This window comes from Ursus arctos, unplaced genomic scaffold (genome assembly GCF_023065955.2).
Source record: "Ursus arctos isolate Adak ecotype North America unplaced genomic scaffold, UrsArc2.0 scaffold_34, whole genome shotgun sequence".
Lineage (NCBI taxonomy): Eukaryota > Metazoa > Chordata > Mammalia > Carnivora > Ursidae > Ursus > Ursus arctos.
Window position 1 is genome coordinate 18777326 of NW_026623030.1, and position 16919 is coordinate 18794244.

Sequence of the window (16919 nt, forward strand, 5' to 3'; positions counted from 1 at the left end):
CGGCCGCCCCGCGCTCCCCGGCGAGGCGCCGCCGCCCGGCCCGGCCTCGCCTCGGACGCCTCGCTCAGACATGCCCCGCTCTGGCGGCCGGGCTCGCGGAGGATCATGACTGCGGCAGCGAACTGGGTGGCGAACGGGGCGAGCCTGGAGGATTGTCACTCCAACCTCTTCTCGCTGGTGAGTAGCCGGGCTGCGGGGAGGGGGGGTTGAGCCGGGGGGGGGGGTCCCCGACCTCCGCCGCCGACCAACTTTCTCCTCCCGCCGCCGGGACTTCGCCCCTCCCTCGCCTCTCCCCGCCGTTCGCCTCTCGCCGATTCTCCCCCTTTTGGATCGTCTCTCCCTCGCCTTGGATCCCATCCAGTGTTTATTTGGCTCTTTAAAAATCATTTGTGAGCGCGGCGCTCGGCGTGGAATTTGCATGTGGAAGTCTCAAAGCTGCGGATTCTGGGTCGCACTTCGAACGCCCACCCTCTGTTGCAATCACACCCCCCTTCCCCTCCCCTTTTCCCCCTTTTTTTCCTAAATGTGGAAGGCTTTGCCTTGTGCTGCCCGCGCCCGCGATAAGCAGCCTTTTCCCCCCTTGTCGGATCGGCTGTCCGCCCGCCCGCCTTTTGAATTTTTTTTTTTAAATTCCATAATGACACCTGCAATTTCGCCCGAAAACAGTTGATTGAATGCGATTGTGTCAGTAAAGGACTCTTGCACCCGAAGCTCCCGCGATTGTAAACATCGACAGCCGCCTGCCTCTCGGGGCTTACTACGCTGGAGAGCCGTAAAGCCATTGCACGGAGCCGACGGAAGGTGGAGAAGGCTTTTTCTTCTTTCTCTCCTCCTGTGTCTTTTAAAAACTGTTTTCTCTATCCTAACAACGAATCCACACACACACACAAAAGCAACAAGCTGGGCGGTTTGATAACATCGCTTTTATCTGCCTTCGCCTTTCTCGCGCTCTCTCTCTGATAATTGACAACTTTTCCTTCGGATTTGAATCGCCTGCCTTAATCTTGAAGCAGTTAGGGTGTCAATTGTTCTCCTGGAAGCCTGGCACCCGACGACGACGTCTAGATTCATCGAAATTAAAAATGTATAGGGCTCCAGCAACTCTTTCCTGGCGGTGGCAGTGACATTTGGTGGTAAATGCCATCTTTGCTTTTTATTGGGTCGTATTACCTAGCTCTGAAAACATTCACCTTGTTAAACCTGGCGTTTAGGCTAATAATTGCAGTGCGTGGTCTTTAAATATGTGCTTTGTGCATGAGTTACTGTATGTATAGCTATGTGCCCGGGAGACTACGAATTTGTTTAAATATTGAGCAAAGATTTGTAAACAGATGTAAGGCAATTATGTTTCAAGCGTAGAATATAATTGGAAAATTGGCTGAACGGTTTGTTTAATTTAGCCTTTAAAAAACCCAACTTATTTTAAGTTATGTACCCTTTTTGGGGGGACTGCCTTTGGAGAGCATGCATTTTGGAAATTGTTTTCTGTAACCTCTGCAATAGATAGAAGCATTATTTCCTTTTAATCCTTGTTTATAATTACACTGGATAAATAATTTAGTGTTCAAATTGTAATTAGTTACATTTAATTATGGGTAGGCATAGATGCTTTTTTTTTCCTTTGAGACTAGTGGAGAAATACACATTCTTGCCAACTTTTCAAATGGAAGTGCTATTTTATTAAATATTTCCGTATGCAGATAGAAAACATCAAAACACGTGATTTTTTACCCACAAAGACAGAGTGACATAGTATCTGTGCTTTCACTATAGTATATAGATCAGGTCAGTTTTTTCTTCCAACATTTTTATTTAGGTATTTAATCTTAAAATTCAGTTATAAGTTTCAATTCTTCCTTTTTGTACTGTGAGAATTTTCCCTTGATCTTTTGACATATGGAAATAGAATTCATTTTGCCTCCTCTTTTCTCTCCCCCAGAATATCATTTAGTATCAGATTGAGAGACTTTAATAGATTAGCAAACATATTGATTAAGGGGTATTTAAAATGGTTTTTGTTTGGTGGCTGGTGACCACATTGACACTTTAACAGGTAATTAAAATAACCAAGTAGACCAATATTAGTGAGGAGAGAGCCCCGAAATTACCATATATCATTCTGACTGGTAATGACTTTGTGTATATGTGGCTAATTTATATACAGTAGATTGTATAGACCAATGAAACTATATTCATATGTGTAGCCAGCCTTTAAGATATATCATTTCTTTTATCTTTTTTTTTTTTTTTAAAGCTCAAGTAGTGATGATAATGTTAAAGAGATAAGATGCTTGAGATTCTTTTGGAGAAACAAGCAATTTTATAGGTGAAGATTTTGTTTTATAACTGACTAGAGGTTTGTACTTTGGGTATTTCCTCAACCTTTTTGAACTGGGAATTGAGTGTGTGTGTGTGTGTGTGTGTGTGTGTGTATGTATGCATGTGTGTATAGGATTACTCATTAGGTGGCAACTTTGAAATGCAGAACTGAAGAAATTCATGGGTTGGCATTTTTTTTTTCTTAAAGGACTGTAGAATGTCTACATTCTCTCGTATGTGGAGGGTGGATAAGGTGCTATTTTTTTTTAATTGATAATCAGTTAAACAGCCTCAGATAATGTAAAGTTCTCATTCCAAATGAAGAGTTTTCCTTCAAAATCAGATACAGCAGGAACCTAGAATATTAAAAATATGTTGTCTAAAGTACATTGTATAGAATAGTTAATTCCAAAGGAGATAAAATCATCTCCTGTTTAAAATAAAGCATGTACTACAAGAATTCTTATGTGATTAATAATAGCATGTGTTTTTCTTTTTGGCCTGCAATTTTTGAGCAGAGAAAAGTATTGTTTATAGAGAATTTACCTATATACTCATATTAATGTGGATTGAAATATAAACTAGAGATTCAAGTTCTGTACCACACTAATGATCCACCCAATTTCTATTACCTTGAAGTGTTCATTATGGCTTAGCAAAAGTAGATTGTGCAATCAACTGCCTTAAGACTTTTGTTAGTTCTCGTTTTGCTTTCTGATTTTCTGCTGCATGGTATCAGAGTCCCCAAATTCTGTCACCCCCCCAATCCCCACTTCCTAACGTAAAAAATGCGCTTGTATGTGTATGATATGGGTGATTGTATGTATTTCTTATTCTTGCTGTTGTGAGATTCATAGCTCCTGCATTAAGTACATGCTTTGCTGTTACCTTTGTGGCTCAAAACTGTTTTCTCATGCTGTTCATCACATTTCTGGGAGACTCTTGTTATAAATTCACTCAGTTATAGTTCAGTTAAGTGTGTTAAATCTTGTCTTTTTGGAAAGTGTAACAGTGCACCCTATGGTGTGTCAACTCACCCTTGACGGAAGACATAATTTCCAGATAGAAATATTTCTTTAGTTTTGTTTCTCTATTGAGATCATATGGAGGAAAGTGATTTTGTGTTCTTTAACTAGATTTAAGTATATACTCTTCGAGATGGGGCGATCTAATTCTTAAGTATGTGTGTTCCACCTTCACGTTGTTTTATTTGCTTAGAATCTTTCTGACTACGGGGTAACTACGTGATGACAGCAAATTCTCCCTCCCTGAATTGAAACACATACACAATTAGTACATACTTCCTATGGAGGACCATTAATTCTGTATATGCAGCTTTAAGGTGATCTGTTGTTGACCTGTTCTCTCTTTTTTCTTGAGAGGTTTATATTTTTGCAGAGAGGGAAGATAGTTGTAAATATAGAAACTTTGGGATCTATTCTTTTGAGATAGAACCAAATGGGGAGGGCTTTAAGTTGAAAATGAGCAAAAGGAAATGATTTCTCTCATCTTCTCAAGTGCCAAAATACATACACAGGGTATTTTTTCATCCCAATTGCCAATTTTAGTATTTAAACCTAAAGCATCATTTTACAGGATGGTTTATTTTCTTTAATGAAAATATTTATAATTTGCTAACGTATGTTTTCTCTTTAGCATTTTGTTGTTAGTAGCACATGGTGTTACAGTATTTATATATTTTTAATAGCAATAATTGCCACCCGGTAATAGTTGCCGTATTAACCTCCAATTGCTAGTAAATATTTTTAAGTACATAATAGACAGCAATTTAAGGCATAGTGTAGCAGTTTACTGGACCGTTTTAAAGAGCCATTTGTACGTGTGATGAGTTCATAATTTTAAAGAGAAAATAATATACGTAAGACTTGCATGCTGCAAAATAATGTTGCTGTGTTACTGCTTGAAGTGCTCATTGAGAGGAAGTTAGGTTGGGACTCTTTCTTCTTCTTTGTGAGAAGGAAGGCCTGGGGGTGCCTTTAGGACTATAAGTGTTTATTGAGTTATCCCAGTTGCTTATATAGCTTAGCATTTTCTTTGGAATGTTTTGGTCATTTTTTTCATGATTGTATTAGGCATTTATTTGGAAAAAAGATCTCTTAAGGCATTCTTTTAAGTAACATTAAGTTATAGTAGTGGATTATATTAATTAGGTATGTAAAAATGGATTCATCTTTTTTTGTTCACTGTTAATTTAGCCTTGTTAATTGTGAGTTAATTGTATTCCTCAAACACTTTCAGAGATCTCCTCTACTCTTGAGATTAATAAAGAAGATACTCTGTCACCAGTTTGTACTATACGCTATAAATTAAGACAACCATTTGCAAAAGATAGGTACATTCTATAGTTATGTTTGCCAGATTATTTAATATTGAGATGAAACTCAATAGTAAAAAGATTGCTTATCTGGATTTTTTTTTAATGAACAGTTAGTACAACTGTCAGAAGTTTGATTCAGAGATAGACTAGATATTTTTCTGAAATGATATGACTTATTTTTGATAGAATAATAATGTTCCCTCCTTCAGCAGTAGAAGGTACCACTGATGTTTTTTTTTTCTTCTGAAAGTGGGTAATGTTTATTTCATAGAAACTAGCCAGTGAGAGAGATCAGCGTTTATGAAAATTAATAATATGGTTGAATATTGGGTATTATTATTACTGAAATGTGCATTGCAGGTGTTTGTTAAAAATTGAGGAACAAACTTTTTTTTTTTTTTTTAAGATTTTATTTATTTATTCGACAGAGATAGAGACAGCCAGCGAGAGAGGGAGCACAAGTAGGGGGAGTGGGAGAGGAAGAAGCAGGCTCATAGCGGAGGAGCCTGATGTGGGGCTCGATCCCAGAACGCCGGGATCACGTCCTGAGGCGAAGGCAGACGTTTAACCGCTGTGCCACCTGGGCGCCCCGAGAAAAAAACTTTCTGCAACATTGTTATTGGTGCCATTTATTTAAAATGTAATCTGCTTTATAAACTATTTGTGTTGCGTAGTGTTGGCCACCAGAATTCCTATTTTGTTTTTTTTAAACATTCCTATTTTGAGAAATAATATTTAATGAATTGCAAAGTGAGGTAATTAGCCTAAAAATGTGCTGTGACGTATGGTTAAAAAAAATTCACACACATACACACACGTTTGTTTCATAGGACTTACTTAGAGTTTTGGAACTAATCAATATTTGTAACGTGTTCTTGGAATTTAGAACTTTTTTTCCCTCTTGAATCATTTAACTTCTTTCTGATCCTGTTCAGATAATTTCCTTTTACAGTATGTGCTTTCATTGTTTATTTGAAAGATTTGAAGGTGTTAGCTTTGTTCTGTTGGGGGAATTCACTTCATTACATAGGGGAGATGATTTTCCATTAATCTTGGTAAATATTAACATAAACGAGGAATTGTAAATTCAGACTCATTTGCATGAATGAAATATGTATGCGTGCCCAATTTTTGTTTAGTATAAAGTCACTTATGTACATCAACAAAGTTTTGTGTCCTTTCTTATTTGATATAAAATTTTTAAATTCATTGAAAATGTTGTGGTTGGTGTTTATTTCCGACAGTTCCCTTACTCTACTACAGTGTTTTTATTCTTTAATTTTAAAAATCATTTGTACTATAGATTAGATTTTATCCCCATAAATTGGCTATCATAGTCTTCTTTTAGGAGTGCCTGTTTTGCTTGCATTTGTGTTAGCATGCTTTAGTTGTGTTTGTTGGAATAAAGTTGTTTTCCTTTTTTGAGCTAATAAAACGTCTTTCAGAGTACATTTGGATTCGATTCTGGAAAAAAAGAAGAAAGATGACTTTTTATTTTTCTTTCTTTCTAGATGAGAATTAGAATCAGTTGTGTCCAAGGGAAAATGTTATGTCATTGGCATCTCCATACTCTGGTTTATTACATATATTTCTGAATGTTTATTTTCTTATTCTTGGTGAATTGTGGTAGGATCCTATTAAAACTATATTTTTACTACTGTGAAATAGTACAGAGCCCTGGTTGACAGCTTTCTACATTTTGTACTTTTTCCAGTGCAGTGAAATTCCATTACTGTTGAAGGAACCTCCTGAGTTGATTATATTAAAATTTCATTTGTGTCTTTATTTTGCATAGTTTAGATTTGTAACTTGAACCTAAGAAATGGAAAGGGGAAGATAAAGAGAATTAGGTAAACTTGCAGGTAAATATTCTTTTCTCATTCATCACTAGATCTCATTACTGTAATAGTTGGGTCATAATTTGTTCTAAATCACTGCATCAGTTGGATATATTTTAAGACATTTGATGTTTAAATTTGAGGAAATGATTTATTTTAAATAAAATATATAATTGTGAATAGAATTTTTATAATATTGAGTGGGAATTTCAAAGATTGATCATCTAAAAGGGTGTATTAAATTGCATGAAAACTGTTTTGATTTTATTTTCCCCCCAGAGGGCATTGATAAGTTTCTGAGGAAGTATTTTTGTGTAAGACACATGAAGCTTCCTCATAGAGTTCTACATTATTTCATTAAATAGAAAAGATGATTAAATCCATCTGGGTTTAATTTGAGAGCTAATAAGTAGAGTATTCAAAAGAGTATAATTGGTGTGAAAAAACATTTTGTGTTGGCAATTCTCATGATTGAATTTTAATGTCCTACAGAGAAACAGGGAAAAACATATGTATATCTAACTCAGGAACCAGCTCCTAGTTTTTTTTTTTCTTTTTAAATTATTTTTTATCTTTTTGCATGTGTATATGTGCCTAGCACAATCCTACTCATCCTTTAAGTAGGTCAAATATCACCTCCTCTGTGAAGCTTTCCCTGACTCTCACTGGCAGAACTAGTCACTCTTGCTCCGTGTATGTACCTTCTTCTATGTACCTGTGATAAGCACATGCGGTTTTGTAGGGCAGTGACCCTGTCTGTATCATCTTCGCATTCTCTTTAATAGTTAGGCCTTCATTAACTGTTTGTTGAATGAATGAATTACTGGACAACTATTCTCTTCTCTATCTTATTCCTAAGGGAGTTCTCATTGCTCATTTAGGTCCTGATCATAATTATGTTGTTCTTCTGTGAACTTATTTAGATTTGTAGCTCTGTATTCTGAATATATATTTTCTAGGCCATATGTACTGTGGCTTGGTAATATTTCGTATTTCAGGTGAGTTCTAACCTTTTTAAAAGAGAATTCCAACTGATCAAGAGATGTGTACTTATCATATATCAAAGGAATAGGAATTTAGTTAGTATTTAGTTTTCTGTAGTGTGGTAGGCGGCCTATAGATTTTGGAACCTGTTGGAGATTTTGTTTGGGGCTTGATCTAGAATTCCTTCATTTTCATTCTTTATGGTGTACGGTAGGGCTTTTGCTCAGCCTTCAGTTTAGGATTACTTTTCATTAGCCCAGCATAATGGGCAGTGAATGGTAACGGGAAAAATTGAGTGGTATTCACACTTTTTATTAGTGACTAACTAGTCAGATCAGGTTGGTTGCTTTATGGTTATGTGCCTCAGTTTCTCCTTCAGTAAACTTGATGGAAATAGGGAGGGCAGGAAATACAAAAGATCATTTCTGAGTACCTTTTAAGGAGAGACTAGAGAATGTTTTTTAATAGGTAGACTTCTAACAAATTACAACTCAAGTCAGAGAGTAGCCCTAGGCAGTTCACTAGGAAGTTGCAATGGCAAAATTAGTTGTTTTAAGTATGGCAGTTATGTTATATTTGTACTTGTTTTAGGGGAGCAAGAGATTAGATTGTTCTTGTATCTTTCCTCATAAATAAGCCATTATTGAGAAGAAAAACTTGAATTTTATCTTAGGATGTTCCAGTTTTTCATTTGTATATATGATTTACAGTTGTGTGGTTGTGTCTTTAATGTGCTGAGTGATTTTGCTGTACCAACCCTAAGCTATGGCTGGCTGAGCCTGGAAATTGAACTGTGGCTCTTATTTGGTAGTTTAAGCTATTAATTCCTTGGCAGCTCCATAGTGCTCTTTGAACTTTAAATAGCAGTTCTATTAACATTTTGAGATTTGTCTCAGGGAACGTCAGAAATAGTACTTAATAAATATCTTTTTCTTCTTAAAGACTAAATCATGTTTTAGTCTGACACACATGTCACAACCCTTACTATGTTTTGAACAAAGTATATATTCTCAACTACTGGCTAATTTCTGTTTTCCATTTAATAATGCAGCAACATCTAAAAATATTGTTTAGACCTTGTTGAAGGAGTGAATTCCCCCACCCCCAGCGGTAGTTTTTGTATTAGTCAAGTGGAATATGAATAAAGTCCTAAGTTTTTATCCAGAGGTGTAGACTTTTACATGTAGGTGTTCCTCAGCATTCTAAAATATTAAAAAAAAAGTAATTTCTTGAGGTTTTTTTCCACGTAAAGACTTAGCCTTCTGCTGCTACAAATGATTGTTAGCTTATTTATGTTGTGTTGTACTTGATTACTTGTGTTATTTATGGCAACATTTTTATGGGAATGAACTTATATTTATTTTTCCTGTTTAGAACGTTGGGAGCACCTTTCCTCTGACTGTATAGTGCTGGCAATCAGAGCAGGCACTCCCTAAAAACCCTTCTTGGCCTCAGTCAGGGGGAGTGAGGACAGCCCAGCACCTAGGCCCGTTTCTAGGCCTTGGAGAGAGGAGTGCTGTCAGAAAGAGAGGCTTGAAGAGAGTGTTGAGAGGTGCAGATTGCGCCCCCCACCTCCCCGCCATGGGAAGAATTTTCCCTTCCCTTCCTGCTTCCTCTTTGATACATTTTTATTAAAACTTTGAGAATAGTGGCAGGTCCTCTGATGTCATCAGGAAAAGATTTTTATATTTCTTTGTCCTTTAGCTCTTCCCTTACCTTTTTTCCTTCACTCACCACCAGAGATAAGGTTTCTGCTTGTTATTTTGTGTGGTAAATTAGGACTTCTGAGCCCTAATGAAATGAAAAAGAATTGGGTGTGAGATTGGCTGGGGTAGCCAATAAACTATTTAGAAATGTTAATTTCTTATATGTTATGTTTGTGAAATTTAGGACTTACAGAATTCATTTTTGAATAATGTATATACATCAGTAGTGATTAGAATCTGGCTTGGTCTTATAAAAGGGCTAATGCTTTGATATGTGGGAAAAAAGACCTACATGTGCTATTTAATTTCTAGGATGCTATTTTATAAGTGCAGAGGAAGAGCATCACTAACGGATAGCATAGGACTTTGTAGCTAGAAAAACTCGGAAGAGGAGTTTTAAACGATCTTGAAGGAATTGCTAGAGAGGAGCGGAAAGGACATTCTATGGAAGCTCAGTTGACAACTCTTTGAGTCTGTCCTTGAGAATATTTACTGAAGTATGTAGGAGAACACTTCTGATTTATGGTCTTGGTTCTTGGTTTCCTTTTAAAAAATTACAAAATGTTGAAATCTGGGGTGCTCGGTGGCTCACCCAGTTAAGCATCTGCCTTCAGGTCAGGTCATGATCTCAGGGTCCTGGGATTGAACCCCATTTCGGGCTCCCTGCTCAGTGGGGAGTCTGCTTCTCTCCCCCCGCCCCGTGCTCTTTCTCTCAAATAAATAAATAAATAAATAAATAAATAAATAACGTCTTAAAAAACTTATTGAAATCTAATTTTTGTTAGGTGGAAAATCTGAAGTGTGGGCAGGCCAATTTGGATTAAGAAATGGTGATGTTAAAATAATCAGTTTTCTAAAATAATTCAGTTCTGAACTTTAAAAAAAACACAGTGCTATATTACGCAAAATGCTAATGACTAAAGTGACAAATATTTCAGAAACTGGACAGACGTGCATCTTAAATGAGCAGATGGGATATGAAACTAAAAGCAGGAGATAATCCAAGATGATATAGAAACTATTATGAGAAATGAATTGAGGAAAAACAAGTATGTTAAATGGTATTACATTTAATAATGTGTTTAAAAGCCTTTCTAGGATTGCTCTCTTACATAGACAAACTAGAATTGTTGAACTGTGTAACCCATCCTCCTTTAAATTTTGTGCATTTAAAACAAAATTAGATTTCGGTCCAGGATTACTTCTCATGAAGCCTAGACGCTTAAGTCATGAATGTATGTGTTATATGTGCTTTACAGTCGACTATAATTTGCTTTCTCTGCAATAAAAATAAAGAGAATAATCATGATTTTTGGAGGCTTTCATAGTGGACCTTGAAGGGAAGAGGTAAGGAGTGGAAGATGAGGAAGTTTGCTATTTGGATGGCTGGGTACTTCATTGAAATCATTACATTTGACTGTTGAGGATAGACTCTGGATTCTGGTGGGTTGCAGAATGAGTGAATGGTACTTTTCAGCTGAAGAGGCTTGATTGTGAGGCAAGCAGGGATTTGGGAGTGGGGAGGAAAGGAGATTGAAAGGTAGATTGAAGGAAATTTTTTAGAATGCAAGAGCTTCATTTGTGTTTGTGGACTTAGCAACAATAGTTGAGGGGCAGAAAGAAAAGATGGAAGATAGAAGGAAAGTTGTTAGTTGATGAAAGGAGTCTGGTGGGAGTTGGTAGCAAGAACCCAGGCGATGTCTGGGGTTAGTGCTAGAAGAGAGTAAGACCCCTCAAATCAAAGATGTGAGGATGTAAGATTTGACTAAGTGTGAAGGAAGAGAGGACAATCTTCCTTTTTTTTTTTTTTCAAATTCAAAGATTAAATATATTGAGTTTGAGCCTAAATAAATTTTAAAAAAGTAGCTAAAATTTTTACATTTTACTTCATATGCTTGTTGTAATCAACCATCTTTTTTTTATTTTCCTTCAGTGGTCATTTTAAGTAGGTCAGATGTCATCTTCTTAATTTGTACACTTCAGAATCATAAAGCTAATTCTGAGCTAGTTATACTAGAATCGACACACATCTGCCCAAATGAGAAGTGCTCTTCAAAGTAAGCCTCCTTGAAATGTATCAAATATCAGTGCCGTTGTCCGTATTTTTCTGGTTCTTTTCCTTTGGAATTGCTTTTAGAGTTTAGTCAGCCACTCCAGAAAATCTTATTTTAAAGGATGCCTCTTTGGTTAGTGTCTTTTCTTCTCTCTTTGTAGTTTACTGTGTTCTGCTTTTTGCTCTAAATTGTTGCCCAAATCATCACTTTAGTACCTTATGATGGGGTTCTTACTGACGATGAGCAAAAACCCTGGGAAGAATTCTACTTTTGGATATATGGCATACATACATTGTAGATGTGTGCCAAGAATTCCTGCCCTGCTCGTATGCAGCTGCCTCCCAGGTTCTGAGTCTAGTGGTTCAATGTATTTTGTTTTCAGACAGTTTCAGTGAAGGTGAATTTAGTGGCATATTAATTGGTAAGACTGGATATTGGGACAAATTAAGTAGAGGTGGGATTTTTGCTTTTTGGGGACCAAGGCAAATTATAAAGGAGTAGAATTGAATAGCATTGTAAAGTTGTACCTTGTCTGTCTAGCAAAGGTCAAATACCATCCTGAGGTCCATTTTTAGTGAGACTGAAGTAATCATTAAGAAAAGCCTTGGGATAAATAAAAAAAATATCCTGTTGAGATAATCTCTGAAGATTTTAGCAGAAAGTTTGAGACTAAAGTTTTTACCTTGCCTTTTACTGTTGGTTTACTCATTTGAGACTACCTAGTAAGCCATCTCGTATTTCATAAATGCTCTCTAGCAATTCTTCCACTGGTGAAGATTAGGACAAACAGCACTCATATGTATTTGGAATTTCACTTTTTTGTGGTCTACCTTACAGTTCAGTGGAGGGGAGGTGTAGAGGGTACTTTAATAGTCATGCCTGTATTGTTTAGATTCAAGTTGCAGTGGCAAGTATTTTCTATGTTGGATTCAGGAATATAATGAAATTTTTCTCAGTTAGCTTTATTTTTATGTTCTTCAGATTACATGGATGAGTTTATTTATAATTCTCTGTTTAAGTTCTTTTCACATTAAAAAAAAGGATTTTAGGGGTGCCTGGGTGGCTAAGTTGGTAAAGTGTTGGACTCTTGATTTCGGCTCAGGTCATGATCTCAGGGTTGTGAGATTGAGCCCCATGTCGGACTCGTCCTGTGTGTGGAGCCTGCTTAAGATTTTCTCTCCCTCTTCCTCTCCTCCTCCCTCCCCCCTCTAAAAAAAAAAAAAAAAACCGCAATTGAAGTCCTTTCAAAAAATGTGGTGTTATAATCTTAGGGCTATAGATATTTTAGGAACATTTACTTACATGGTAATTATTTTCAACAACAACAGGCACTTTTTAATTTTACAGATTTATAAAGCACCTGAGCAGTTTAACATTTAGAAGTTATATCAGAGCATAAATCTACATCCCAGCTGCTGAAGACTGTAAATATTTATCTTTTCAAATATAAGTTCTTAACTAAACTTTACTTACTAAAAACATTTTTTAAAGTATGTTGGTTTACATACAAAATGTAATCATCTGTGTGGATTGAATCAAGTGTCCTGATCCCAAATAGATTAAAGTCATTATGTGTCTATAAATTACTTGAGAGAGATATGTATGAAAATGATATTTTGTTGCTGTTTGGTGATACCATGGTGAAACTGAGCTTTGTAACCCAGACAGATGGTGCTATTCTTGAATCTGTCTGCAAGATCCTATAACATTTAATTAAACAGTGGAATGATTCTCATAAGAACTCATATTTTGATATGTTTAAGCTAATAAACTGGCTACTTTGGTAAATTTTATAAATATGAGCTGAAAAAGAAGTATTACTTGTTCTTAGGAAAGTTTTCTACTGACTCTGTTAAGGTAAATAGCTTGTTTTGGTATTGGTAATCTCAAGGAATATCTAGATGGAAAAATGAATGAAACTCACTAAGGGAGGCACTTATCTTCTAAAGGAGCTTTTAGTTTGTTGCCAAACTTTCTCATATGGTAGGTGTGATACACTGTTAAGAATCCAAGGAGCTGACTTTAACATATTCCAGAAACTCTGAGAAATTTGGTGATATATGTTAACATTCATTTTAGAAAATGACTATTGATTTAGATTCCTGTGATCCACCTTACATTTTAATATTGGAATTGAAAGTAGAAATGTTTTAAACTGCTCAACCTAGTTTTAATAAATTATGTGGATAGAACTTTGTAGAAGTTTGATTTCAGTGGTAATGTATGGTTGAGATGAATAAGTTTGTCAATTACATAAATAAAACATAAGTCATCTAACAACATTTCTGGACATCCTTGTCAATTATTATTTCATTAGATAAATTTTTTATTTAACGCCTAGTCTTTAATAGAGGGGAGACAAGACTGAAAGATGGTGTTTGATGCCAGATTGGATGGCATGAAGAAGCCGTAAGTTTATTCTGTATGCACCGGGGGAATGCCTGAAGGGTTTTAAGGAGGATAATGACATGATCAGATTTACGTTTCTGAGAGAAAACTCATGTGGGCTCTGTGGAGTGTAGATTGTAATAGGGAGAAACCAAAGGCAGAGAGAAGGCTCCTGAGTAGTCTAGATGTGAGAAATCATGCAGGGTTAGTAGGAGTGGAAAGAGATAAATGGATCAAGTGATACTGTGGAGGTACAACTGTTAAGTCCTACAGAACTCAAAAAGTTTTAAAATTAATTATGGACAGGATCTTGGGGCAAAAAGGCAGGGGATGATGGAAAAAAAAGTAAAAACAAATATTAGCATCTATAACCTGCCTGCTTTCAGGAAAGATTTGAGGCAGTGAGAAGATTTCTCTCTCAAGTTGAGAGATTTATAAGAGGAAGGAGGAGTGGGAAAAAAATGTGGGGAAGAAGGGAGAAGGCAAGGCTAGTAGGGTGGATGGAAAAGGGCCTTCGGAGAGGTGTGGGTGGTGATGGTGGTGGTTGGAGGTGGAATTAATATTTTGGCAGAGGAAGAGCTCATGAAACTTTCATGATCAGAAATGGGCATGAAAAAACCCTGACAGGAAGAAAGAAAATAGAGGTTGGGGTAGGGGGTAGAACCCTAACAGCAGTGGGCTTATTACATAGCCTTTATTACGAAGAGCCTTTGTTTCTAATAGCAGTAAGCTCAAGAAGCACATTAAATATTTTCTCTGCAAATCTGTTTCGGGATGTTTTCATTGAGTTTTTTAGTTAAAGGTTTTGGTTACATTTCATATTGGTAGTATTTTTGGTAGGAGGAGGAAATAGACTTGTAACCCTGTTTTTCTTCTTGCCTTTGTGGAAATTGCCAATTTGTAGGAATTGGTAGGGTGGATAGAATAGAGAAGATATTTCTTTTTTCTTTTTTTTTTTTAAAGATTTTTATTTTATTTATTTGACAGAGATAGAGACAGCCAGCGAGAGAGGGAACACAAGCAGGGGGAGTGGGAGAGAAAGAAGCAGGCTCATAGCGGAAGAGCCTGATGTGGGGCTCGATCCCATAACGCCAGGATCACGCCCTGAGCCGAAGGCAGACGCCTAACCGCTGTGCCACCCAGGCGCCCCTAGAGAAGATATTTCTGAAGACTCCAAACAGTGTGTGTCTTTGGTACCTCTTCCTCATTCTAATTTAGAGTTCCTTTAAATTTTTATTCCTGGCATTCTGTTTTTGTTCCCTCAGCATTTAGCTTTCTGATTGTACAATATTTTTATAGGTATTCAGAGTGTGATTGTTATGCCATGTCATGTCTTTACCTCACATTTTGGGAAAAGTTTTCCCTTCCTCTGTCCGTCTCTGCTGGTGCCTCCATACTCCTTTCCCTTTTCAGCACATTCCTGGGCTCCCTGGGCTGTGGAGCCTTCGCTGCCTGTGCTGCATTTTTACTTGGCAGTGCCAGTTCTCAGTGAAAGTGCTACAATGTACGTATGCACTTCACAACTCTTTGATGTAATCTCCTCGGTGTGGTGGGGATCCTCTCCTGTTGTTTTGAGTGCACTTACTGGCGCAGCGTGTGCTATCCATTGTCAATTGGCTGTAATTCATTCAGCCTTCCCTTGTGGGTAGATTTTTCACTTGGCTACCCTGAAGGTGGAGAGTTGGCTTTCTTGCAGTTGTCATTTTTCTTTAATTTCTCTCCAAGTGAGGTAGTAACTAATGAAATACAAAATATTTCCAAGAAATGTAACTTCCAAGAAATTAAAACTATAAAAAATGAAAACAGTCCATTAGATCAAATTTGCCCTAGCTCTTCCATTCTTGTTAATGTTCCCTTTTTGTGTACATAGAGGTAATCACAGTATAAATATAGTTCTTCATTCAGCTGAATTCACTCACACATTTTCCATGTGGTTACAGTTTTTTAGTTATGATTTTAAAAGTTATGTATTTTATATATTTAATAAAAATTATGTAATTAGTTTCAAAGTGAAACAATATTCGAATAATAAAACATGAAGGTTCCCTGCCCCCGTGGGGAGGTAACTACTAGTAGTTAATTTCATCATTCTGGAGTTTTTCTTTTGCATATGTTTGTGAGCGTATATACACACGCAGTTTCAAAATTATTTTTATTAAATATGAGTACATAAAAGTAGTATGTATAAATCACATAGAATCTTCATGACACAGTGAACACCCATGTGCCTAATAATACCCTGAGTAAGAAAAAGAACATTTTATCGTTTGCATAGTTCTGTACTGCCCTTCCCTTCCCATTCTTCCTTCTCCCTTCAGAGGTTAACGGTTATCCTGAATTTTATGTTTATCTTTCTGTATTTTTTTCTTTTATTTAAATAGGCTCTACGCCCAGCGTAGAGCCAGATACAGGGCTTGAACTCACAACTCTGAGATAAAGACCTGTGCTGAGATCAAGAGTCAGATGCTTACCTGACTGAGCCACCCAGGTGCCCCTATCTTTCTGTATTTTTTTTTTTTTAATTTCTTACTTTATTTTTTTAAGATTTTGTTTGTCAGAGAGAGCGAGAGTGAACGCTCACAAGCAAGGGGATCGGCAGGCAGAGGGAGAAGCAGGCTCCCTTTTGAGTAAGGAGTCCGATTCGGGACTCCATCCCAGAACCCTGGGATCATGACCTGAGCCGAAGGCAGACGCCTAACCGGCTGAGCCACCCAGGCATCCCTCTTTCTGTATTTTTAAAAAAGTTTTAATTATGTATGTTTAAGATGTGTGTATATATAGTTTTGCATGTTTTTGAGTTTTTTATAAATGGAATATACTTTATTCTTTTGCAACTTGCTTTTTTAGTTTAATACTACATTCTAACAATGTGGACTTATAATTCCCTCCTACACCCATTTATGCATTCTGTTGATGATGGGCATATTTATAGTTTAAAAAATCATGGGGCATAATTCTCCAGCTTCTCCTGTAACATGCTTTTTCTGCTTAATACTGTCTGAAGATATGTTAAAGTCAGCAAATTTAGATATACCTCATTTTTTTCCTGTGTGTTTTTTTAAACGGTATTCTGCATTACAGGATGGATGCACTATTGTTTGACCATCAGTTGTGAGAAACATCAGTTCACTTTTTTCCTCAATTAGTATGGTTATGCATTAAATTTTGATAGTTATAGCCATAAATTTTTAAAAAAACGTGTCAGTTTACATTCCTGTGGGCAGTATATAAATGTCCATGTCTTCTGTCCTTGCCTCTAAGGAAACTTATTTAAATTTTTTTCTACTCTGTG

The 16919-nt window shown here is 36.6% G+C and overlaps 1 protein-coding gene across 2 annotated transcripts in view; it reads left to right on the top strand.

Moving 5' to 3' along the window:
• The window catches only part of MED13L (mediator complex subunit 13L), a 295013-nt gene continuing 278094 nt past the window's right edge, over window positions 1-16919 (top strand). For both annotated transcript variants that reach the window (XM_026514953.4, XM_048221460.2), the window contains exon 1: window positions 1-177. In XM_026514953.4, the coding sequence (XP_026370738.1) occupies window positions 106-177 (72 nt within the window). In that variant the 5' untranslated portion in view covers window positions 1-105. The remainder of the gene's footprint in view (window positions 178-16919) is intronic.